This window comes from Phalacrocorax carbo, chromosome 7 (assembly GCF_963921805.1).
Source record: "Phalacrocorax carbo chromosome 7, bPhaCar2.1, whole genome shotgun sequence".
Classification (NCBI taxonomy): domain Eukaryota; kingdom Metazoa; phylum Chordata; class Aves; order Suliformes; family Phalacrocoracidae; genus Phalacrocorax; species Phalacrocorax carbo.
Genome location: NC_087519.1, coordinates 9,765,736 through 9,792,520, shown reverse-complemented (window position 1 = coordinate 9,792,520; position 26,785 = coordinate 9,765,736). Strand labels below are relative to the sequence as shown.

Sequence of the window (26,785 nt, the reverse complement as noted above, 5' to 3'; positions counted from 1 at the left end):
TTTGCTAGAACCTGTATTGCTCCCTTTCCCTTCCCAATGAAAACAAATATTATTTTGCACATAAAGCAGGACTTCTGAGATAAACTTTGCTGCAGTCGGAGATGGCAGCTTCCTGAGGGCAGGGGGCTGCTAAAGGAAAATGCCCACCCCCAGAACACCTACAGAAGTTCCTGTCAGAAATGACAGTTTAAAACATATTTTGACATGTATTTATTTATTTGCAGTCTAAGTCTTCATGGTAGGAACAGCAATTCTTACCTAGCTCCTTTTTGTGCGCTATTGTAAGCACATATTGTAGTGGCTAACACCAGCCTATGAATACCACATCCACTTCCTTCTACACTGATCTAGTAACCTATTTTATACTGGGAAGTACAATTTTTAATTAAATATAGAAGGCTAACCTAGCCTTTTCAAAATCTAGGTGATGCAATAATTTTAGAACTTGCCTTTGTGGTAAGGCCTGGGTTTAAGCAAAAGAAGCCTGGATCACCAATGGTCCAGTGGGCTCCAGATTATCTTCACCAGGACAAAACCTCCATTTGCTGTGCATTTAGGAGCAAGAAAAGCAGTGATGAGACATACCACCTGGACTCCGAACATAATAAAAAGTCTGAAAATAACAGGGCTGATGGTTAAGTCTTATAAAATAGTGTCAGATATGCTTTAACTGCATTAAGTTATCTATATGTGACACCATTTGAGTGCTCCAGGTCCTGGGGCACCGCAGTTTAAGGGATCCTTACAGCTGTCAGGCAATACACAGAAAAACACAATACTGTTCCTAGAGCAAAAAATGAGGTCAAGGAGCTGCAGAGTGGGACAGCTGATGACTTAATCAACATGCAGAGCAGCTAAACTAATGTCACCAAATATCACGTACAACAGATTTATGAAAACAAGTATTGTCCTATAGAAAGGTCCCTGACTGCACCTAAAGGTGGGTTGGCTCATTCAATGTGCCAAAAAGAAGCCTCCAGCATCTCCCTTTGGACACGGCCTTGCAGGACAGCACCGCTTCCCCGCGGGCACAGCGCCCAGGCAGTGTGGGCTTTCCCTCACGGCCCCGGCTCACCAGCGCACACCGCAGAGATATGAAACCGTGTGGTACAGGGTGGTAAAATATCCCGTCGAAATGTGATTTCCCCTTTCTACAACAAAATTAGGAAAGGGGAAATTCTTCGTAATCCACGACGGACAAAACAATGAAGACGGGCTTTGCCAAGGGGCTGGCAGGGCCCCGGCGGGCCCTCCAGCACCCTCGCAGGCGGCGGTGGCCGGAGCCGAGCGGAGACGGCGGCCACCCCGGCCTCACAGCGGCGACCCCGCGGCCGGCGGGCGCCGGCGAGCGGGGCCTGGCGGCGGGCGGTCCCCGGGAGCCCTGCCCGGCAGCGCCGCCACCCCCGGGGGCCGCGAGGGCGAGGCCGGCGCCGCGGCCCGGCTCACTCGGCGCATGGAGCCGCCACGGGAGGGCAGCGAGATGGCGGCGGCGGCGCTGCGGGCCGCGAAGCGGGCGCTGCGAGGGGAGCTGCGGCAGCGGCTGCGGGCGCTGGGCGCGGCGGAGAAGCAGCGCCAGTCCCGCCTGCTCAGTCGCCAGGTGGGTGCGGGCCGCGGCCCTGCGGCCGCACGGCGGCTTCCAGGAAGAGCGGGCCCGGGAGCCGGCGAGGGGGGGGCCGAGGAGGCGGGCCCGGCCCCGGCCCGGCGCGGGGAAGCCCGCCGGGGACTTTCCAGGCCTCGCTGGGGAGCGAAGCGGTGACTAAGGGACCCGCCGGCTCCTCGGCCGCTGCCCCGGCCTTCCCGGGCCTGTGCGGCGGGCCGGGGAGGGGGAGCACTGCCTCGGGCCCGCCCTGCCCCCCGCACCGCTCCGCAGTAGCGGCGGGCAGCGGCGCTGGCGGCCTCGGCGTGTGCGGCGGCCTCGGCGTGTGCGGCGGCCGCAGGGAGCGGCGGCTGCCGTCACCGGGGCCCCGCGTGGGGCGTTTGTGAAAATGGAGGCAAGCTCTGCCCTGAGCCCCGGAGCAGCGGGGTTTCTCACGGCTTCACCGGGGGTGCTTGGCTCAAATGTTCACGTCGGGCTAGCTTTATGGCCAGCTCCTGGCTATGCATATTAAAACTCAGGAACTGCCTCGATTTGGCCTCTTGTTTAACCGGCTGTCATTTCCCTTCTGTATCTTTCAGTGGGATTCCTTCCCCGCAATTTTATTTCTAATATAATTTTCATACTTTAAAAGATATCAAGCGGGGTTTACCCAACTGGTATCCTAGCACAGCATGATGTTGGTGTGTTCTTTTGAAATGCCCTGTTTGCATTTGGATTACAACATTTTTATATAGATGTATTTTACCAATTTAATAAACAATAAAATTTTATTTTGCAGTCACTGCATGTAATAGAGCAGAGTCCTTCTTTTCGCAGCACAAGTGGGTACTTCCAGATCTACATATATATTGTTATTTTCTTGCCAGATGATCTCAAATAATTTTGTAGACTTCACTTAATAGTCATGTAGCCGCTTCATGAGTGGGACGTGGCAGCACAGAAACTTCAGGTCATAGCAAGTTTAAATGGAACTCATGTAAGCTTTTTCCACTGTGAGTGCTTTTAAAAAAAATATATGTAATGCCCTACTATCATGATAATGCATTTTAGTAATCACACATGCTAGACTGAAATCTCTCAATTTTTAGAAGATACCGACATGCATCCTCTTACAAAATGCAGTCCTCTGCCAAATTCATAAGCACCTAGCCCATGTAGTACTGAATTCTAAGGAGTCCTCAGCATTTGTCTGACTGCAGCTGATCAAACTCAGCCACACAGCACTGATTTCTGCTACTGAGAGGACACTAAAAGGTACAGCTTTGTTTTGCTTTAAAGAAGGCATTGGGAAATAAGACATATAAATTGATGTTATCATGCCATTTTAATAATCTGACACAAGTTGAAGATCCTGAGGTTGCTTCAGAGTGGCATTGTGCCTGTGGCAGAAAGGAGAGTCAGCTTCCGTACAGGAGGGTAATACAGCCGGCATGAAGACATTTTTGAAAATGCTGAGAAAATATTTGGGACAATATAAGTCCAAAAATGTAGCTTAATAACATACATCAATGCTTGCAGCTAATAAAAGTGAGTAGGTTATTTTATAACACCTGAACAATATTTTTAGTCATAAAATCTATTCTCAAATGGATCTTTAAATTCAAAGTGAAGTTGCTTCACAGGCTGACCTAGCCACTAGTATTTAATTAGCTTCTGGATGATGATTCTTTTTTAATGTTTGTGTTCATGATTAAAGTCATGCTGTGTGCATGCTCTGATTCTGAAAAAATAGCCATCAACTGGTGAACAAAGGTCAGATAATATTTGTTAAGTGTGGAAATTTTTTTCATTCTTCTCAGAAACTGCTCCGAGTCATAGCAGATTCATCATCAGTTCTGAAAACATCCGAAATGGTGTCTTCCTGCTAGCATGTGGTTTTACATCTTCCACCTCATTTTTTCTCTATACAGCATAATCAATGTGTTACTGGACAAGTTGGAGCAGATTGGACCTGTGTGGTGCCCACAGCACAACAGCACCACTTTGAAGGAGGAGAGTCTTTTGTCTCAGTTTTTCTCTTCTCCAGACCCATGAGAAGGTTCAGCTCTGGAGGCCCCCAATAACATGTATCATGGACGTTGCCTGGAGTCTGCAATTTAATTAAACAGTTTGTTCTTGCAAACAAAAGCTACCATGGAAATTCTATTGTTTAAGACATTAATCACTTAGTTGGAAAAATCCATGTGTAAGGTTGGGCAACTTACAAAAGGGAGTAAAAGTTTTGAATTGTTAAGACATTTCTATGGCCAAGCAACACATTTCCATAACTTGGTCCAGAGTGTTTCCTTTTTTTTCTTTCCCCCTTACAAAAATATATCCATCTTCTGAATATTTTACCTGGGCTTTTAACTGCTGTACTGGAAAAAGGAAAGAAAAAAATGGAGTGAGAACCATATCTCAACTTGAATAGAGGAATTTATCTCTCAAAACAGGACCGGGGCAAAGGCTAAAGCTCAGAAGAGCAAGTTACCTTGCAGTTATGCAAACACAGAGCAGAGGGTTTGGTGCTCTTTGTCCCATAGATAAGCACAGTTTCTCAATTGTCTGATATTTTTGACAGATTTTTGCTAATGTGTAGAATAAGAATAAATCACAATTAAATGAGAAGGAACAAATTTGTATTTGTTTTGTCCAGACGTAAGTAACAAAATGCATAAGGTACTAGAGAATGAGAAGATAAGCTTTTAAAAACCTCCTCAGATTTTAATGTGGAATTCAATCTGGAATGGGGCAGAGTCATAGTGAGGTATGAATCGGCTAAAACTTTTTAACCATATAAGCATTTTTTTATTTTCCTTCCCATATTCAGCCTTTTATAAGCCCAGCACAGAGAACCTCATGAAAATAAAAAAATAGCAAGGCCCTCTTTCCTTCAAGCTCTGAAGAATGTGCAGTAGTAAGATCACCTATTAGCAGCAGGAGATGTTTGAAGTCATGTATCTAAACTTGCTGTAGGGAAGGTGTTTCAGGTTAAAAAAACAAAGAGGGACCTGATCTTGGAGGACTTTGTGCTGTGCAGTCATCTGCTCTGATGCTAATTTTCTTTTGAGTTACTCTCATTGATGCGCTTCTCATTCTACCTAGGCCTGGATGAGAGATGCAGCATGTAAAAAGGATGGAAGAAAGGGAATGCAGAAGTGTCACATCTTGCATAAGCTGGCACTTCTGACCTGCAGTATCTTTCTCTGTGCTGGGCATTTCAGGATGTCTGCACTATATGGCACGAATATTTAAAGGATCGGGAGATTGTCTCCAAAATTGTTCTTTGCTGGCCCAAACCTGTGTTGCAATGTTTTGTTCAGTGGGTGCAAAAATTTGCCTGTTGTGATTTTGCTGATGATAGAGGTATTGGAGTAGGAAACAAAGTCAGTTTATTCTCTTTATGATGTGTGGTACTTTGTATCTCTACTTTTCAATGGATATTTTGCTCCAGTGGTGTGTTTAATTAAAATAAAGTAAGTCAACATTTTCATCAACTTTTCATCAAGTGGTTACATCTATTTCCCACGTAGGTGATTGGCCATCCCAAGTACCAAGAATCCAAAAGAATTGCAATCTTTCTGAGCATGCCAGATGAAATCCAGACAGAAGAAATCATTAAGGACATTTTTAAGCAAGGGAAAGAGTGTTTCATCCCACGTTACAAGCCTCACAGCAATCACATGGACATGCTGAAGTTATCATCAGCTGAAGACATTTCTTCACTTACTTTGACATCCTGGAATATTCTGCAGCCTAGTGATGATGACAGTGTAAGAGAGGAGGCTCTTGCTGGTGGTGAGTATTTTCTCCCTACATTGTGGGGATGTTGAGCAGGAGTAGCCTTGAAGCCAGTAGGAAATACTCTGATAGCAATGGTGAAATGAAATGTTACGCTTTGGTTTTATGTGCCGTAGAGGTGCTTAAGTCAATGCAAGCAGATGCTTCTCTCTCTTGCCTGTTTTTCTCTGCCCTGTGCCACCCCTGTGATATGCCAGCAGGGCAGGAACAAGACTGCACAGCTGATCCAGCTGAAGGAGACTCAGCCCTCCAGGTAAATGAGTTTCTTCGTCCAGTTCATGGACATCCTCAGTGCAGTCTTGGCAAGTGCATCAGAGGCTCCGGAAGGAGACAGGGTTGCTAGGAGTGGCTTGGGATGCCATTGAAAGTCATGGGGTATTCACAGTTTTGGTATGCTCTCTTAGAACTGTAGTTTCCACTGCCGGGAAGATAGAGAACTTTTCAGGTGATGCCTGTAGGCTGACACGAGGATTTTTTGAAACCTTTGATCATGCAAATTGTATTGCAGGTGCTGATGTGGAGCCTGCTCATGCAGAACAGCTCTTCAGACTGAAAATAAAAGGACTTCCTTGTAGGCTTGGATGAATATTGCAAAGTCTTTTCCATCATTATTCCATTACTTTTTATTTTGACCTTATAATACCATCTCAGACACTGGATTCTTGATAGGGTTGAAAAGTTAAAAGTTTGTTTAGGTTTAGCTAGTGGCATGCGTGTTTTGGTCCCAGAATAACCTCTCTCTTTCTTAACCTAAAATACCCAACTTGTACAAACTTGTAAACAAACTTACTTTTCCTGTGTCTGCATTCATTATTTGCATTGTTTTTGTAAACACATTAATAACTTCCTGAAACATCTGCAGAAATGCTTAGTGTTATTAATGGAAAACTCATGCTGAACTCATGCTTGAAACCTCAGTCTGATAAAATTTTCTCTAGGTGGAAATTCACCATGCAGCCGGCTTCCACACCTCACAGACTTACCATCTTTTTAATGCTCGACAAAGGAACATAACATTTATATGACTCTGGTTGAACTCGGGTTTGTATTTGCTTTGGGATGCCAATGTACTTTCCCAGAACACTGTGTTTGTTGTTTGTTTCTCTTTTATTCTCCATCTCTACCTTTTCCTAATACAGAATCCTTTGTGTCCACATTTTACCTAGCAGGATTTTTCACTGCTTCATACAACCATCTTCTTTACATTTAATATTTAGCACTGTTACTTGTTTTCCTAATTTTTGTAAAAAAAAATTGTGTATATCAGTGGGATTTAGGAGCTTTTGAAGTTAACCCTTAGTCAGGCACTCGGGACAAGCTTTTGTACTACTGATGAGCTGCTGTTAATTGAATTTAACAAGTCTTCTGCAGAGATAACAGAGTAAACACAGAGCAGTTTTAGGTTTGATGGGAGCATGGGCTAACTGGTATAGAGTGCACTGGAGTGTACCAGTTGGGGATGGCCCAGGTGCCAGGTAGTGAAGATGGGGGAAAGCAGGAGCAGCCTTTGGTACCTGGCTGGTTCCGGAGCTGCTCTTTCATTCTCCGCACCGGGGTATGTTTGTGGGCAGAGAGAAATGCCAAAAGAGCTGCTGCAGTCTACAGAGAGATGCCAAAAGAGCTACAGCTGGTGGTTGTAACAACTGGTGTTATGTCTATGTCAGGCTTCTCCAGCCGCAAGCTCAATTTCAGTCTGTTTGTCGTCAGGAATAATTCAGTTTGGATTGGACGTCAGACCTTGCTCCTTTATCCTTGAACGGTTTTTGTAGATTAGAGAGTAAGGGTAGGGTTTTTTCACTATTGCATAATCAGACTCCTCCCGCCCCCCCAATTTGTCACCACAGAAACACACACTGCACCTCAGTGTGTCTTTAAATTCCTTTTGCTATATTTTTTTTTTGCGTCAGTTATTATATTTTGTGAACTTTGGTGCATTTGCAGGAATGCAAATTGCCTTGCTACTACATCCATCCTCCATTGTTGGAATTAGGCATGGATGAAACGTTTATCTCTCTGATGTTATCAAATACTGCGGTGATCTGAGGCATTTACATTGTTATAAGGAGATAACATGGTGTTATATTAGTAATGTTGCCATTGCTGGCATAAGTTGCTATGTAATTTCCAAGAAATACCCTGCAGGTACATAAATAAGTCATGTCACTTCTGAGTGTATTCATTTTGCATGACAAAAAGCTTAAATCCATACTGTCCTTAAAACTTCAGGCATGGTTATTGTGAAGAAGAGCTCAAATATAAGACTAGCTATAATTTTTGCATTGCGTTTCCCAGCCTTTGGTAGTACTCACAAACTATGTTGAATAGACATGAACCCCTCCTTCTGGAGACAGTCCTTTTTCTGTTGGATTGGGGTTTACCCATTTTCATCTTGGCAGTACACCACATTACACCTTGTTGGCATAAAAAGAGATCACTGCAGTTTTGGTAGTAGAAAGTCTGTCATCTACTGTGCATGGGTGACAGCAATTGTTATATGACATGTTGATTTCTTTAGGCTAAATGGACACGGTAACAGAAAGAGCAAAGGTGGGAGACATTCAGATATTTTGTTTGGAATAGCAGTGTATGGAGGTGCATGACTTGGTTCATTTCCAGCTATACCTGCTAAAAGATTTAGACAACTTTTGGAGCAAGCCAGAGGTAAATTTTCCTAACAGGTACCAATTCCCAGTTGTATCCTTGCCCATCAGAAGTATAAAGGTGCACTGGTATTAGGTTTTGCCCAGGGTGATACTTTTGGTGAAAGTTCAGGCAGGTTGCAGTAATTGTTTACAGGAATGTAGATACCTTGCACAACTTTGGAAGGAGTAAATCAGATAAAAACATGTTCCCTGTTTGCTTTTTATCATGACTCCTACAGAAATTTAAAGGACACTTCCCCAGCAGCTCTAATTTCAATGTGGTTTGGGGAGGCGGTGTGATTCAGCGGGCTGGACATGGGTTTCCTCATTTGCAATGTTATTTATTATTTCTTAAACCTGCTCTGAGAACTATGGGTGAAAAGCTAAGTTATTCCTCCAAAAAAGAGATTATCCTTACTGGGACACAAAAAAATTAACTGGGTTGAGTATCTCCATATGGTGAAATTCTTGGAGGTGGCTTCTTTGAAGGTAGGCAGGTGGCCAACTTTGGACTGACGGATCCCGCCTGGAATTCCTGGGCCTGAGGAAATATGCTTAAAAGTTCATAACTGAACTGAACTATTGACTGGTAATTGAAGGTGTACAATAAATTACAGACAACTTTTAAAACACAGGTGATGGGGAGAGGGGTTTTGGCCTAGATTTTTTTCTTTGGCCAAAAAATGAAGAGTTAGAAATTGTGTCTGTGAATCTGCTTACTCTAATCGGTTGTGTGGTGCTTTCCTACAAAATGCAAGAAAAGAGATTATGTGTACAAACTTAATTCAGCCTCTTTATGTGTGTAGATTCTGTCTGGGTCTTTAAGTCCATTATTACATAGTCCTTCCCATCGGATCTGGGCTCATTCAAAGTTGAACTCAGATGCAGTAATCTGGGCTCTTTCAAAGATGCGAAAGGTGAACACTGCTTGCTGTTAATGAATGCCATCAATAAGTATGCGCACAGTCGTCTGTTTTCTCCCTGTTGTTCAAGTTAGAGCTGCAGGCCTTTTTTACTCTGCATTATTCAAACCTTGGTATGGAGACAGGGGTCTTCATTTCTGTATGGGCTCTTCATCGCTACAAGGCTCAATGACTGAAAGATACTAACTGGTATTTGCTGGTGGAGGAGCAGCAGAGGCTCAGGATCCTGGTCCCAGCCTGGGCTTTGCACAAGAGCTGCCCCAGTGAATGCAGACTCTTTTGCTTGCTTTTCCAAACATGATGGTATCTTCTCTGTTCCCTCCAAAATGATAATTTCACAGGCTTGTCTCGTCCTTGGTCTAGACCCCTTTTCCAAGCTTTAATTCCTTTGCCAGCATAACGCCTCTCTCCATCCTTCTGCTCTTTGCCCAACCTATCTGAATCTCCCTCTCCAAGTGTCCTTCTCTGGCCCTTCTGACCATATTCCCCACTTCCTCCTGCTCTCAGTCCTAGCCTGTCATTTCTGGGGCAGCTGGGCCAACATAAATAGCTTGCCTCTGCCAAAATGGAGGAGGTCATGTGCTTTGTCTTCTTTCACTTGTCTGCTTTCAAGCATAAAAGATTCCCCGTCCCAATTTACTCATTTCCTTCTCCCTCATGCTGGCTTCTTTGTCTTTTTCATTGGCTTAGAAAAACTTCATCTCTGTTAAATAGTACTTTTTGTACCAAATAGTACAAAAGACATCGTTTTGTGATTGTTTCTTTTGGGCAGTGCCTGATTAGATACACCACTGCCCCCTCTCCTCCTCTTTGTCCCCACCCCTCCTCTCCTGTGCCAGCACGGATGCACCTGCAGCCACATTGGGAGCAATACTGGGAAATCAGTCTTGGTTAGAAGTGACCCAGCACCAGTAAAAGGCTATTCTTCTCTCAGACAGGGCCACCACACAGATTTGGACTGATGCAGCTGAAGGGCTGGTGATGAGGGATTGTGTAAATGGGTGGCATGCCAAAAAAAACCCTTAGTGAAACTTCAGTCCTCATTTCTTTCTGTGTTTCAGTTCCCAGTCTTGCCCCAGTCAATGGGACTAGGAGCAGCCACCGAAATGAAAGTCCTTCCGAGTGCTTGCGGCTGGGAGTGGGTCCGGCAGCAGAAGCTGAGTCTGCAGCTCTGTGTGTGCCATCTTTGCAGCAAACTGGCTTAAGGAGCTTTCCCTCCTCGTGTTTTTGGCATAATCTTTCCCCTCCATAGTAAACTGGATCAGCGAGCTGCTCTGGTTGAAGGGTGTTTTCCTTCTTTCCTCCACCTTCTTTTGGCAGGGATTTTTTTAACCCAGATGGGTGGATCCAGTTTACCATGCAGCTGCATCAGTGCAATGTGTGTTGGGTGGGAATATGTAGCCAGGATGGAGGGAGTGTCCCCTGTAAACTGTCACTGGCTCCTAGAGAGGGTCGCGGAGCCACCCATGCTGCTGTGTCTCCAGCAGCGGTACGGAAAGGGTGGCATCTTCAGAGAGGCCCAGCATTTGCCCTGATACATCTTCCCTAAGCCTGTGCAAACGGCAGGTTTTCAAACATTTACAACGTTGTATAAGCCCAGCTCAAATGGATTTGAACAGGGCTAAAGCCACATCATTGACACAGCAGGTACTATGAGCAAGATTTCAAGTTCTTGCCTCAAAGCCTAGAGCAACAGAGCTTTCCCCATTGTTTTTTGCTAGCTTGTTCTTAGACGCCAGTGAGCCATTTTGCGTGAAATAAAAGAAACATAACCCTCCCCCTCAGTTAGGCATAAATACCCTGGCTGAAAAATGGCAGCACTTGAAAATATAGCATCTTATATGTAATGGGGAATGCTGAATAATCTGCTACTACTCTCCCAAAGTATAATGTATTTTTGCTCCCAGAAATGAATATATTAAGAACTGGACTTGTGTTTTGTAACTTAGTTTAGAGACTTGCAGCATTTTCAGTACTGAGAACTTTGGTGGCCTACCAATCACAGTATTTGTGTTGTACCTTCAAGATCAGTGAAATGTTAACTAGATAATCCATGCTTTAAATGACAGTATATTTATTATTAATAATAAGGAAAGATCCAAATTTCAAAGTGAGGAAATACTAACATATGTCTAGCAGCAACTTCTTGCTGTTTCATTTTCACATAACCCTTTGGATGTTAGCTTTTGAGATTAGGGTAGTTACATCTTTCTGCCCTCAACAATTTCCAGAACACTTTGAGACTCTCAGTTGCATAAATTATAATAACATGCTGGTAGTAGAAACAGACAGGGGCGGCTTACCCATGTGGTTCGCATTTGGTTTATGAGGGCTATTTGTGCTGGGAAGCGTGACCCTCGTGCACGGAGAATGCTGGCTACCTCTAGGCTACAGTTCCATGCAGCCTCAAGTAGTTTGAAATTATTCCTGAGTGACCATTTGCCCTGTTTTAAGCTTTGCCGTTGGGATCTGCCCTGCAGAAACATTTTAGTCTGCAGAAGCTCTTTTTCACCTGTCTTTAAATTCCTGCTATTTATTCATACATTCAAAGAGGCTGCATTTGCTGCCAGGACTGATGGCCTTGTGATGCCATCAGTATTCTTTGTTATTCCAAATTTTAGCACAGTTCTTTAGAAGTGTGACTGAAGTGGTGGCAATATGGTCTTAAGAGGAATAGGTTTAACTTACAGCTGTGAACTAAAACGGGATGTAGAAAAAGCTAATGGGTTGCACACACACCCACCCACCCCCCAAAAAAAAGATGCACCAGAAATGAGAGGATTTTGAACTATGAAGCACATTAGTGTTTAGAAATAAAAAACAGTGTGAGGAGAAAATGCTATGTCTTGAAGCACAGGGAAGGACTAATATGCTACTTCAGCTCCATTAGATGTTGTATAGCTGTACATGAAGGCATAATGGGACCATACAAAATAATGCTAATCATTCTGAAAAAAAGACATGTAGTAAATAATGCTCAGGGGCAGCTGTGAATATTTAAATGAGACACACGCAGATTGGAATATATCTGGAATACATGAAATATGGGTATGTGAAAAGCAGAGATGTTAAATATTACTGCTTAGGAAAAAAACAAAAAAATATCCCAAACAAGATTGTAAAGTGATTGAGAGTAGTATTAGATTTTCTTTTCCTCTGGGAGACTTGATTAAAACTTACAGTACAATGTATGTCAAGGGATAGATTATAATTTAAAATCTTTTTACACTAGCCATAAAAAAGAAAAACCTGAGAGCATGGCATGAAACAAAATTGAAAATCAAGGCTTAGCTCTTAATGCAATTTATTTTTTAATGAAATGATTTAAAGTTTGGAATGAACTTCTGCTTGGAGACAATGAGCCATCGTATTTTGATATGCATAAGGAGAACAAATTCAGTGCAAGTGAGGCATTAACATTCTGGTGACGAGTCTTCTTGTGGAGAGAGGATGCTTCTGCTCACGGCGTGCAGGATCAGAGCACAGGACATACAATCCAGCATCGTGTGTTTTAAGAGAGTCAGGAAATCTCACAACTTGTAGCTATGTAGCAAATACTGAAATTTCTTCCTACCTCTGCAGCTGCAGAGCTTCGCCCCTTACAAACAGGTTCTGGTTTTTCTGTACCTGTGGGCATTTGGAACATTCCTCTAAGCATCTACTTTTATTTGTATTAAGCCCTTGGCTCTGCCGCCTTCTGACAGCTGTGAGTTATACTGGTTAGTTAGTTGTAATCTGAAATATTATGTTCCTTATTATATTAATACTATATTATGTTCCTATGCTATATGGAATATTATGTTCCTTGTGTTCATTTTAAATTTGCTGCTTTCAGTTCAAGTGATACCTCAGTCTTCTATGGTGAGAAGTAAATAAGGATGTTTGATTTACTTTCTTTTTATTATTCATTGTTCAGTTAAGCCTGTATTATTTCAACTCTATTTTTTCCATCAGTTTTTTTTCTGTTTTCTTATTCTCATATAGAAGCTTTTCTAGATCTAAAAGCGTTCCAGACATTGCTCTTTCAACCTTTGCAATTTCTCTGATGTTATTTCAGAGAAAAGGTGCCTGAGAGAACATTTTATACCCAGGTAAAGAAATACTGTGAAATATAGGTAACGGCACTGTAGAAGTTAATTTTTTCTGTATATACCATAACTCTGCTTTGCAAATCAACTCACTGGGCAGATCTTTTTAACTGGTTTCCACATAAATATCCCACAATGACACGTCATTCCAAAAATGCCTGTTCCAGTATTAAAGATCCATAAAATAATTTTACATTATTCTGTGTAGGATGTTCCCTAACAGGTAGAGCTAGGAAAATGTTCAGTTGTTGGACCCAGCTGTGATAGCAACTGTTTCCCTCAGGGTTTTTCTGCATCCCAGCCTTCAGTTGAAAGACGTGGGACTCCATCCCTGGCACTGGAATCACTCTCCCCTGCAGCTGGTGTCTGCCCTTCCCCTTGAGCCTGCACCAGCTTCCACAACTCTCTGACACAGCTTAATAACAATCAGCACCCTGTTTGCTAGCTGAACAGACGCTTTCAGCTGAGCTTCTCCCAGTGCTTCTGTTCAGAAACAGGTATGGCATGATTACAGAGAGTCTCTTTCCTTGAAAGGCTTTTGAAGAAATGCTCTGAAATGCAAAAGTTGAGGTATTTATGTGCTATCACTTTGTGATGCCCTTTGGTGTCCTCGTGTCCTGAATTTCCTTGGTGCAGACTAAACTGTGAACACTGTGTGGTTTAATTTTAATACTGCCTGTGCCAGGGTATCCTGCAGTGAACCTGGAGGGCTGAGCGCTCTGGAACACTACAGCTTTTTGCTATCATGAAGTTCATTAAGGCTTTTAAAGAGTGCTTTTCCTTGTAATCATCTTAAGTGTCACATTCATGTTTGCCTTCTTGCAGAAAACATTCCCCTTGCACTCAGCAAAACAACTAAAAAGATTGCTTCTGGTGTAATCAATTAAAGTTTAAAGTGAAAGCAACATAGGCAAGGGCTTTAAATTCACTGCAAGTGACTCTCAAGTGTTTTGTTTCAAAGAGGGCTAATTTTGCTACAGTAAGTGTGAACAGTAGCATTGTAATTTTCTTCATACTGTTTCCTAGAGACAGGAGTCTCTCAAAAATGAGTAAGCGGTTAGGTTCGTTCCTGGAGTGTGGTGTGAGTCCATACAACAAACTCATACAGGGGAAGCGCAAACATGCACGTGTCTCTGGCTGCAGCAGCTAATCCAAACAGACATTTTTGTCTCCCTTTACTTTTGGTTTTTGGAAAGGAAAAGCTGGCACCAAATCTGTCTCAGTGCCTTTGTGCACGTTATCTGGACAATCTGGAGAACAGGAGAGGAAGGTTTTTCCTGTTGCCCACCTATGTAGGGTAATGTGGACTGAAGAAGTGGTTTGGTTAGACAGCTGAGCCCTGCTCGCATCTGGCTGGTGCCAGAAGGGACAATCCTGATGCCTTTTCCTTGCTTCCAGCTCTGTGCTCCCCTTGTCCTTCCAACCCTGGTGCCATCTCCAGTACTCATTGCTGAGCAGATTCAGCTCATGAATCTGGCAGAAAATTACTACCTTTTTTCTTTCTTTTTTCCTAGGGTTAGTTTTCTGCCAGTTTAGTGGGCTATTAAATCAGGTCAGCCCTTTCCCAGCTACAAAAGGATTGTCTTCCTGACACAGTTGATCCCCACTGTCTTTGCTGGCATTCAACTCCCCTGTACAGTGGGAAATTCCTTGGACCTGGCCAAGAGCCACTGGCTTTCAGGGAGCAGGAGACTCATGCTGCTGTTTCACAGTGTAAGGGTAGCCCTTGGTCTTTATGTTTGGCATCATAACTGGACTCAGTTCCTGCTTCCGCTGGCTTTTGTGCATATGAGGCGGGAATCAGGTTTTGGGATGTAGATGGATGGCAAATTCCTGACTGGGAGTGACGTGAAGCCCTTTGCCAGCAGGTGTCAGCATTCCATAGATTTGCTATGGAGAACTGGTGTCATTTAGGCTGTTTTCCTATAAATAAAATCTCACCCAGGCATTGTACTCACACGCACAGGAGAACAGGTGCTCCAGCCTAATGTCTGCAAAAAATCGCGTTGGAGCGAGGGAGGTGGAGGATGCCTGGGACAGTCAGGTTTTTTAAGCTGTGCAAGCTTAAAAAGATAAAATCTTGTGATGGAAGCAGCAGGATTTCTCAGCTGTTGTGATGTTAACACATTTGACACTAACAGTGAAGGTGCCATCACCTCCAAACCAGCTGACCCTACATATTCAATAAACCCTGCCTGTAAGCATGCCTAATGTTCCCATCAAGTGGTGTAACTCCTTACAGGAGTCAGGTTTATGCGCTGATGAAGAAGTTGATGACTTAACCATTTATATTTCACAAGCAGTTCTGCGTATTTTATGATAGGCTATCTGCTGAGTGAGTCAAAGGGCATTGGAAATATTGATAGTGATGCATGATGTATTGAAAAAGTCCCCAAATGATTCACTTCTGTCATATTTTGGTTTAAAAATATCCAGACAGCAGCATGCAAAAGAGGACCGAGAGTGAAGAAATGAAGTAGTGCATATGCACATGTGTCAAGTGGAAGTATTAAAATAAGTGCTTAGATAAACACTATGGGAAGCGTAGCTGGTAAGATCTTAAAGAATTTCACATAAAAACACATAAAGATACACAGAGGTCCTTGTATTTTAGGCTGCAGCAGTGTTTTGACAATCTCAACATAAACGGTTCAAGCACCAATGCCTTGTGAGTTTCTCTAAAGGATCAGATTTGCAGTCAGCATTTGCTGATTTAACAAGGTGTGTTGATGTGCTGTAAAGTGGCTCTAATGCCGTTTGTCCTCTCTTTGGAATTGTTCTTTGGCACATCTTGTTTCAGACTATTTTGGTGGTTTAAAATCACAGGCGAACCAAGCTACAAGCCTTTGAACCAAATGTATTTCGTTGCCCATGTTTTCCCAATCAGACCGTTCTAACTCTGTTCACATATCTGAATATCAGGAGCAGATAAGTAATTTTTCACAGACTGATAACTAAAGCATTTCTAAGCAATTATTTCCTTTACTCTGAATTTGCAAAACCAGACATTTTTGTAGGTGGCATTGAGTGATTATGGTTTATTTATGGGGCTTACGCACACTTGATGAATAATAGTGAAATAGAAAAGTACTTGTTCAAATTTTCTTTTAGGTAGACATTTGGCAAATTCTGCAAATGAGACACTAGACCTCAGCTGACTGTAAGTTAAACCTCAGGGGAAATGAGTGTGATGGTTATAGCCTCGCACAGTCTTCCCACGTTGTGAGATCAGCTAGAATTTGAACACCAGTCTTAGCCTTATACCGTAGCTTCGCTGATAACACATGAAAGGATATTTATTTGTGGAGCAGGATAGGTTTGTTTGTGCAGGGCTGATGTACTACAGCCGATGCTGTGCGGTGCACTTTACCTTTCAAATGCATTGGCACTAAATTGATAAGATTTTGTTTTAAATGAATTCAAAATAGGAGGGTGTTTGCTTGATCGCAGCTAAGTAGCACAGGAGCTGATCAAACGGCTTTATTAGTGTGTTTTGCAAGTTTAGTAACGGGAGAGTGGCTGTCACTCCGTTGTTTTAAACCTGTATGACTGATGGCTATCATGTAGCTTCTAAGGGAGAAGTATAAATATTTTATTATGCTGTAGTTCAGAAGGGCAAGTGTGAACTGTGGAGACCAATGTTTCATGCTGACACAAAGCACTGACATGGATGAGTAGACAGATAAACGCTGAGTTGCTTGGTGCTTGTTTGTAGATTCTGCTGATGGTTCTATTTTCTGCAAAATATTTTATTGAAGTAATAACAGAAGCTGTCTCAGTCATGCTAGTGGATCCATTACCTGGGGCATGTGGATTGCAGAGGAGGTGGTCTGCTTGGCATCTATATGTATGTAAAAGGTAGATCCATGGGTTATGGGTGTGCATGGATGTGGGTAAAAAGATTTTTAGAAGACAAAGGGACACAAAACCTTCCTGGTACCTGCAGTTGCCCTGCACAAATAGGAATGAAAATAAAGCAAATTATTGCCCCATGTGTTAAAAGCATTTCTCCCTGGATGGGGTGAGCATTAGCCTTGAGGGCCTCACAGTGTGCCATGTTACAGGAGACCAGATAGAGCCCTTGGGATTTGGATGTGATACTTTGATTTTTGATTCCTGTGCCTGGCTAGTGCGTGCTGGATATAAAGGGAGCATCTCCCTGGCTTTCCTTCTAAAGCAACAGATGTCTATGAATAGTTAGAGAACAGTGAGTCCTGCTGAAGTGCTGTGGTACTGCACAGTTGAAGGTGTGCACACAGGGGAAACACCTGGAGGAAAAGCTACTGAAAGCAGTTTAAAATGAGCTGGTTTTTCAATCTAATAGGAAATATGACTTTTAGTCCTGTAAAGTAATAGTTTGGGATTATAAAGAGACTACAGAGTGAGCACTATAGAAAAGCACTAGAGGAGAGCTGTTTATGAACAACCAACAACAAATATTTACAAGAGAAAAGATTTTATTTTTTTTCAAACTCGTGTCAGTAACTCAGGATATTTTCCTTGTAGTTCAAAGGTCAGCGCAGAGGGGAGTCAGTGGAGCAGAGCTGATTTACAGGAACTGAGGATCTGATCCTTGGCATTGTAACTTATGTTTCCAAGGAGATAAGGATTCATGCTGAGCTTCTGATACTGATTTTCAAAGGCTGTATCATGTGAGCAAATAGGAATTATCGGATAAGAGTTTCCTTTCTGTTTAAGGGATTGTATTTACACTTTAGCAGACTGGCTGGGGCAAAGGTAAGCAATGTAAATGTTTATGTCTGCGATCCCCTGCATTACTGGAAGAAGTCAGCATCACTGGTTTTGGAGGAATCACTTTTTTTAAAAAGCTTATTAATTGCTGCAAAGGGTAATGTTTTTGTCTCCTTGCTCATTTGGTTGGGGATATAACAGTATCCGGCTTCTCCAGGGCTTAGTCAGGATAAGGAGTTGGTTTTCTCTGGAAGCAATCCCAGCCCTTCCAGGAACGACGTGCCTTGGTAGGGTATGGATTAGGCCTGTAGTGAACAGATCTGGCATTTCCCTTTTTGACCTTACACCAAGGCAAATGTGTAACAGCAGAGATGCTGCACTTGAAACCAAGGGCAGGTTTTTTCCAAAGGGCAGAAAACTTTTATCTAGAAGGAAATACCAAGCTGTTTACAACCTCAGGAGTGGTGCGAGGGGCACCCGGGGCATTCTACAGAGAAGGCTTAGCACTAGTCATACAGGGGAGGGGATTTGTTTTGCTGCAGCATAATTGAAATATTTACTTCTGTGGAGTTGTTTTCCTTGAGTTCTGGTGATCAGCCCAGACCACAGTGTTAGGTGCTGTGTAAAGACAGAATAAGATGATGGTCTGTGCCCTATAGAGTATATGTCGAGAAGCTAACACCCAAGAGGCCTAACTATGCTGATGCTGACAATAATTAAAGTTACAGTAACAACTCTGTTATTAATTAGAGCTTCCTGAGTTATACCAACTCATTGGCATGTCACCAAGACATAACTTTCAATGTTAGGATCAAGTGATCGAGTTAATTTTTTCCTCTGTGCTGGGGTAGTAGAGGTAGCAGATGGTTGCTTTTTCATTCTGAAAAGTATGGTTTTCCTGCCAAAGGGTTTGTTTTTTTAATCCATTGTGGTCCTTGCTAGGTCAGAAAAGAACCAAAGTAAGCTTTCATTCCTTGAAAATGAACAGCTGACAAATATTTGTCAGCTCCACAGAGGTTGTGTGTAGACTGATCTGACACTGTTTATGGCGTGGATAACACCATAAACACTCCTTTCCTTTAAACAGAAAGCTGCTCTTGTCCTGATTCTTCTGATCCTGCACCTTATGTAATCATTTACATCTGAGCAAAGCAGGGGGAGTCCCTAGCTACCACCGCAGAGCAAGCTGTCCGTGGAAAAAACCCAACCGCTGAAAAGCTCGTTGTTGCCCAAGATACTAGGCTGGGAGGATGAAGCCATCTTTATGAGGACATTGTAAATGCTGCACAAATTTCTGTGCTTCAGGGAGAAGCACAGCTGCACAGCTGCTGCCATGAGGAACAGCAGTGGTGGCATGCAACACTGATTGCTGTCCACCTCTTGTAGGCTTTAGCTCAGCAGGCACCTGTGCTGTGACCATGCTTTTTATGAGCATGTTGCCATTCTTTACAGGGACACAGGAGTTGCTGCAGCTTGGCCTCTGCATCATCGTCTTGGAAGTGCTTTGGAGGCGAGGATCAAAAGAGTCCTGGCTCCCACTTTGATGAAAGGGTGGAATGACAGAGTATTTCGGTTTCATCTTCTGTTAGGACCATCTAGCTGTGCAGGGGGAGATGAATGACCCCACATGGCAAGTGGCAGCAGGCTCATGGAGCCGCTTCAAATCTGGGAGGAGAGGAGCTGTGCTGGCTGCTCCTTCTGAGGGCAGTGCAAGCCCCCAGCAGTCTTTACATGACCTGTATCTGTGCAGTTTGATGGACCCTTCTATAATTAACCATTGTCAAGAACACTTCTGAAAATGCCGGCTGGCATTTCAGATAGGAACATCAGATTAAGGAGAAGAGAGGTAATGAGGTGCAAGGAGAAAATCCTTCCCTGGGGAACAAATCAAACTTGATATCATCATGAAGGGTAATGAGAAATGCACTACCTAACTGAGGAGATTCATCGCAGCTGCCTAGAGGAAGCGAAACCGTGTATTCCTATTTAAAACACCAGAGAGGGGGTGCTAATGTTTTGGTCTGCTGGTTAAATTAGGGGACATGCAGCTTGCACACCTGCCTTTTGCGTGTAGTTTTGCCACGTTTCCTGAGTCCTTGGGCAAGTCATTTCACGTCTTTGTGACATAAGGTATGTCTACATAGATGTATGCAAGTCAGCGCAAATAGAATGTGCTTGTACACCCACATGGCAGGTTCTGAAGGTATGACTGTATCTACACTGTTAAATAACACAGGGCTAAGTGGCACAAACTAGTCCTGTCCACACTGCATAGAACTTGGCCTGTCTCTTCTTTTTTGGTCTTACATGATGCCTTTGTGGCCCTAAGCCAATAGTCTTTTTTTTAATCTTTTCCCCAGTTCATAGTGTCTTTAATAATAAGAGGCCTTATGGCAGACCATCACAGCAGTATTTTTGTAGCATCAGTCTGAGGGTTTGTGTTGCACATTCTGGCATGTGGCAGGAAAGCCTATGTCTGTGTCTAGAGGAGCAAAACCATCTTTGTTGGTGCAGGAGGACTGCCCGGGGTGGAAGGAGCCAGACCTGTACTCTCCTGTCTTTACTGCCCATAGGAATCCTGTCCCCTGGAGCAGGCGTGGGTGTCACTTGGACTGGCATTGCCAGGCATTGTGCTGACAATCAAACAGTATTGGCTGCCTGTGATCCTGTAAATCAATCTGTTTTCTGGCCCAGCTGTATTTAGCAGTATACATGAAACCTTTGTGTCCATGTCAGCATGGCTGTATGCCCACATTGATAGATAAATCCGGGTATATTATTTCACGCATGGTGCTACACAGTTAAAGGAGCTGTGGCCACAACAGGTCATGTTATAGATACAGCAGTGCTAGGTGACTGCCATCATAATTGCCAACCTTACTGGGATACCCAGTAGCTTAATTGAAGTTTATAACAAGCAATGATATTCTCCTCATAGAAGCCCCGGGCTGGAGTTACTTGAGACAGTGTTTTCAGCCTTGAGCAATTTGCAGACCACATGCAAGTATTCCAGGAGAAGCACAGATTGCCTATAGCAAAAGGCCTCTTGACTGTGGGTGTGCTTTTCTTGGTTTTCTTCCCTGAGCTCCAGGACCCTCAGGGATCCAAGAGCCAACAGTTAATGACTATGGACACATGGGGGACAGTGGACATTACAAGGAAAGGGATAGAAGTAGGTGGAGATCCTGAGACCTCTCTTAGACTGTTTTACAAAGCACTAAAAACTGATGTGTTTGATGCCCAAGTACCTGCTCTGTCTTCTCAGGGACGAGGATGACATTTCACATAGCAGTCTGTGGGAGCAAGGGGAGTAGGATGCGAGAACAGAGCAAGCCTGCAGGCATCCTGAGTGGCAGCTAGTGGTCCTGCAGGGCTGGAAGGGCCTTGGGAGCTGAGGGCCCGGTGCCAAGAGGGGCAAGATGTTCTTACTCTCACCTGCCATCCTGTTGATGTACTCTTATTGCTGATAGTAATCTTATGTGTCTGCAATCTTGGTCTCATCTGTGTGTCACCTCTCATCCTGTGACGGCTCTTCCCCCACGCTGCCACAGGCACCACAAGAGGTTTTGTTGCTCCACAAGTTATGTGGTGGGGAAGTGTTTTCTCCATGCAGCTCTCTGCCATTCATGCTAGATCCTGGGGTAGGATTTGGGCCTAATGCTGCTTGAACTGCCCTTGGACTCCTTGCAGAGTAGCTGTGTCATTTTTCTCCCAAAAGTTTTGCTGGGCATTTTACTTAAATATTGTGGATATCAGACAGCGTGTTGTGAGTCAGAGCAAAGGCATTCAGTATCGCAGTGCTCCAGTGGAAGAAAAATATAAGGGTAACTATCACAGTATTTACAGCATAGTTTTTCATATTGAGATTTGCACAAGCTTGTTTGAGTTATTTGGTATAAAAAATTCCATGATTATAGAGGAGGTGACTCCTTAAAACAGTCTCTGTTTCTCCAGACAATCCAGAAGAACACACAGTGCTTTAATACATCTAAATTCACTCAGGTGTGCCTGGTGCCGTCAATTAAACTACACAGAAGATATCTGTCTTTCCTGCACCGTTCCTGCCAATTCCCTCTTTCCTTAGTGCTTCCCCTGACGTGTCTTCTTCCCTGTCTCTAATACAAATGTAAGGAGAAATGGCACCTTTTTACTTGGCAGATTTGCCCCTTGTGTGCACTCTTACCTGCCAGCAGTAGAGACTGCAAATGCCATGGGAGTCACATGGAGTGAAAACATCTGAAAAAAAACTGTAAGGCAGAGTGCGTTTGTTTCTGTGCATGGTTTGTGTTTGGTTTCTGGAACACCTGAATACCTACGCAAAGCCGATGTGAGGCAAATTATGGAGAGGATAAGTAGTGAGCACAGGAGTAACTTGGGGAGGATTTGACCTGCAGGATCTGTTACTGACCATGCTAACGGGGAGAAGATCAGCTGGTTTCTAGGTCATAGTCCATAGGGCTGACAATTGGCAAATATGTAATTTACTTGCAAACTGAGGAGATGTGATGTGATACGTCCAACAGGATGTACATGGTGCTACCATAAAAATGGCACCTCTTTTCAGGTGAGACCGTACTTCTGCCCTCTTGCCTCTTTTCTTCTTTGTTTGCCATTTGCCATTTGTCTGTCCTATGAGTCAAAAGTTGACTGCAGTGTGGTAAAACACTCAGACTCCTTTTTCTTTCAACCAGCAATATTCTGTGGTATGCCCTTTGGCTAATTCCCTCCTCTTACTCCCCTGACCTCTTTAAAAAAGCCATGCTTCTTAACTGTATGATGCTGGATTTGCAAGACTGATCTTCTCTAAGCATTTCACAGTGTGATGCCTTGCATATTTTATATCTATGTTCTAATTAAGCCATCAGGTCATGATGGATGGGTGTTCACGTCGGTGACTTCTCTCTGAACAATGAGCAGTGGAAAGAAATCTCCAGGAGCCTGGGAAGTGTGTGCAAATATGTTGGTCTTATGTGAACTTTTAACATGCTCTTCCAGGCTGAGTTTGGAGTTCATACGTGACCTCAGACGGGATTCCCTGGAAACTTAAAAACTCTGCTTAGCTCTGGCTTTTCCAGTACATGCCCCCACACATCTCCTTGAATGTTGGGCATCATTCCTCAGCTAGATGTAGTGAGAGCAGCTCAACCCGAAACAGCAGGTGAGAGTAGGTTTAGACATAGGAAAAGCAGAAAAACACCTGACACGTCCTAGCCCTGGTGAAGGAGCAGAAGCTAGTTACAGGAAAACTGCTCATTGCTAAGTACTGTTCCTGTAAGAAGGAAGAAGCAGTGGACTGAAACACAGTATTTGCTTTCTTTCCAGACTCATGTCAGCTGTGTTTTAGTCTGTGCTGGCTTTCCAATACCTTTCCTGCCCTTCTCTCCTTAAGTGTCTGTCTGCTACAGCAGCAAGTAATGACTTTCTTTGCATTGTGAAACAAGTAAGTGGGATGTTCCTGGGTTCAGCGGTCAGTTCCAGGCCAGCCAAGCTCATTTGTTTAGAGGATGTCCTTGCAAGATTACTCACACTAAACGAACAAGCCTTGCGTAAGTAACAGGAATCTGCACACTGGCTGCTTCCATGTCGGTCAGCGTGTCAGCCTGTTTCTTTTGCCTACCTGGCAGTGATGTGAATCAACTCCTGAAACAAGTCGGCAGCCAAGTGTAAATTGTAGCTGGCTACCTGGCATGGTGCCGATCCATATCCATTCACAGAGTATGAACAAAGCAAGAAAAAAGGGCTTAGCTGATCTTGCTTTTTTATCAGGAGCTGGTTGGTGGGGTCTTTTGTCAGGGTTTCACCAGCTGCTTGGGTCTGTTTGTCCAGATGATTGACAGCTTATGCAGCTTGTTTCAGTTTTTTAACTGATTTTGAGTTCCAATCAAGTGCAATCTCGGAGGAGTCTTGGGGAGCCCATATGTCCCTCCAGAAGGAGGGATACTCAGGACTGGCAAGCAGAATGCCTGTGTGTGCTGCTGGAGCAACAGTGAAAATTGCTGGAGTCTCAGGAAGAAAGTCCTTTGGGAGAAGAGAAACCTGACACCACGAAGAGATAAGCCTTCAAATCTTGATCTTGATATAAAAGGACAAATACCTACTTTCAGAATGTATTGTATTCAAGGCTCTTCAGTTTAGGGAGGTTGGGGGAAGGTTCATGACATCTTACATTTGTGTCAAGAAGATTCTCTCTCTCTCTTACGTGTCTTCATTCTTTTTTCCGTTGCCATTTTTGTGTCTGATGTTGAAGTTCATTTGATTTTATGATTCCTCCTGCATTTAATTTCCCTGAGTTCAGTCTCTGCCTGGATTTAGAGTCAATCATTAGTATTTGAAAGTGTGGGGTTAAAATGATAAAACACATTTGTTATAATGTAGGTTTTTTTCCTTCTAGTTTTTCAAGATCTAATTATTTTGCAGCTGATCTAGTATGCAATTGATAAGATGAAAATGTAAATTTACAGGTTTAGTATTCAAAGTCTTTTTCATCTGATCAAAGAGAGGGAAGCATTTTGCAAAACACAAAGCTTGTATTTTTGCAAATGTCTGAAGTTTGTGGATGTAGTCAAGCCATGAGAAAATCCACAGTGCATCCAGTAATGTTTATTTCATTTTTCTACAGGAGGTCTTGACCTTATCTTCATGCCAGGCCTTGGGTTTGACAAAAAAGGCAACAGATTGGGAAGAGGGAAAGGATACTATGATACCTATCTTGAAAGATGTATGAAACATCCCAGCGGAAAGCCTTACACAATTGCCTTGGCTTTTAAGGAACAGATTTGTGAATTGGTGCCTGTGACAGAAAATGATGTCCAATTAGATGAAATCCTTTACGAAGACTGCTGAAAGTATCTTGATACCAACCTACCTTCAGAGTGGCCAACCAAAGACATCAGATCCATCAATCATGACTTTTCAATAGTCATATATGACTTTGAGAGCAATAAAATACACTATTTGTGTTTGAACAACAGAAACAGTATAAATGTGGTAATAGTAGTGAGGATTGCATTGATTTCCTTCTAATTAGCAAATATCTGGTGTGAATTCTTATTGTAGAATCAATAGAAACAAGAATGTGTGACTGTTTATTACAGTGAGGACCATTTCTTCTCATCATACTTTTGAGGAACAAGCTACCTGATACTTAACAGTTTTATTATTCCAGTTTAAAAGTGAACTGTCTACTAATGACAGTTCTTGATCCATTCTGGAATGAAATACTTTATTCCATTTCTGGAATTACCATAACTTTTACATGTTATGGTAAAAGTTCTTAGTCTTGAAATATTATATGCATGCATGAGCAAAACAAGAAACTACCAGATAAGTCCTATAGTGAGCTGGGCAAATAATGGTGATGGGAAAAAGCCTTGATTGATTTTAGTATATACAATAATTTTGACTGTTTACTTGGCTCGCTGAAGTTGTCTTAAAATAAAGGGAGTATCTGTTAATAAAAAAGGTTCATGTCCGTAGTTTTGGTATATGGCTTTTTCCTTTATCTGAATACAAGATTGTAATGTAGTCTAAAATGCAGTCAGTGAGTTTTCCATCTGGAGAAAAACAGTTCTTTTTTTGTAAAATAATATTCAAAATTACTTTAAGTTCTGTCATTTTGTACGTGGACCTTTCATAGTGTCCCAAAATACTGCGTGAAGATTGGGTTCTATGTTAAAGGATAAAGAGATGCTAAGAATTGCAGAGAGCAGGTTTTATGGATTGAGTAAGTTTTGATGTAGAAGGTTGGTTGTTCTCCAGTTCTCCAGACCATCCTGGAAATCAGGAAGAAGATAGTGAGTTTTCCTCTGCGTGCTGTCCTCATAGTAATAGAGCACAATATTTCCAATCAGAATCAGTCAAGCTGTCAAGATTTTGTGTTCCTTTTTCAATGCAACTTCACTTTTTCTATATGTTTAACTCCTTCCTCAGTCAATAACTTAGTGCATTTATTTTCACCAAACTACTCTGTGGCATCATTAAAAAATCTATGAATTCTCAAGGACCAGCTGCAGAGCAGAATGACCGTAAGACTTCTTCAATGATAACTGGTTTTGTGAATAAAACTTACAGTACGTATGGACCTTTTAATCTCAGAATGCTTGTATTCAGTTTTATTTCCATTTTGCTAATACAGTAACTAATTAAACCCTCTTGCTCTGGGGTGAACATAAGCTTAGCAACTCAGGTGTCTCCGGCCTGTGCTCTCTGCTGCTTCTCTGTCCGGTGTTAACAAAGGTCCATCTGGCTGGGGGGAAGATGCCTTCAGTATTGGCCTGCTGGGCTTCCCACCAGCGTGTCCAGAAAAGCTGCCACCTGAACAAGACAGCTGGTAGCAGTTTGCAGTATGGGCTGTTTAGTAAAATGACAGTGATCAGACTTGGCCTTCTGTTGGTTCTTTATCAAACCATTTCGCTTCACCAAATGAAAGATGCGGAGTAAGATGTGTTCTTGTATCACATAGGGCTGTGCAAGCAGAAGTGGAGATTACAGGACTGGTGCTGGTGCATGCAGTGGAGGGTCCTCCAGCTCCTCTCAGCTCTGCACTGCTGCTGGCTCTACTGCCTTACAGGAGGGAGACAGACTCTTACGATTCAAGACCTCTGGGGAATATATGTGATCAGAAAATAGGACCTTTTGGGTTTTTTTTTACAATGTCTGTGCTGGCAGTATTTTAATCACTTCTTCATTTCTGAACTTCTGTTGGCATATGGAGACCAAAAAAAAAAAGGATGGGGCAGGCTTTGGGTGTGGCAGACCTATTTCTAGGCTTGCCTGCAAGGCTGTTTTAGTTCACCGATCACATTAGGCTGAGCACTATGCCGTATGGCATAGCCTGCCATGGACATCAACAAAGCTACACTGAAGCCAGTATTTTTCACAGCAGAAACCTAGATCCCAAATCTGATAGATGTTTTAAATACATATATTAAATCCAGCCCCATTCAACAAGCTACCTGCTTCCACCCCACCAAAACCAGTGGGTGCTTTTAGTGGTGTCGTGCCTCAAGGTTTAACCATTGAGGTTTATCTGGGATCCTGAGACATGGTTACATGTTTTTGTGT

At 43.0% G+C, this 26,785-nt stretch overlaps 1 protein-coding gene across 2 annotated transcripts; it reads left to right on the top strand.

Annotated features, from left to right (window-relative positions):
• Positions 1-1,320: 1,320 nt before the first annotated feature.
• Positions 1,321-25,193, top strand: MTHFS (methenyltetrahydrofolate synthetase). 2 transcript variants are annotated; one of them, XM_064456247.1, is made up of 3 exons: positions 1,321-1,597; positions 5,110-5,374; positions 24,342-25,193. In XM_064456247.1, exons 1-3 carry the CDS (start codon positions 1,454-1,456, stop codon positions 24,563-24,565), a joined length of 633 nt encoding a protein of 210 aa, XP_064312317.1. In that variant the 5' UTR covers positions 1,321-1,453; the 3' UTR covers positions 24,566-25,193. The 2 variants fall into 2 exon arrangements, with proteins under 2 accessions (XP_064312317.1, XP_064312319.1); XM_064456249.1 differs by lacking the exon at positions 1,321-1,597 and adding an exon at positions 4,233-4,343.
• Positions 25,194-26,785: the final 1,592 nt, after the last annotated feature.

Bases quoted from the DNA above. Each gene is read 5' to 3' on its own strand.
- MTHFS (XM_064456247.1), top strand. From the start codon at position 1,454: ATGGAGCCGCCACGGGAGGGCAGCGAGATGGCGGCGGCGGCGCTGCGG. The intron at 1,598-5,109 runs GTGGGTGCGGGC...TTTCCCACGTAG, and splicing joins CCCGCCTGCTCAGTCGCCAG to GTGATTGGCCATCCCAAGTA. The intron at 5,375-24,341 runs GTGAGTATTTTC...ATTTTTCTACAG, and splicing joins AGAGGAGGCTCTTGCTGGTG to GAGGTCTTGACCTTATCTTC.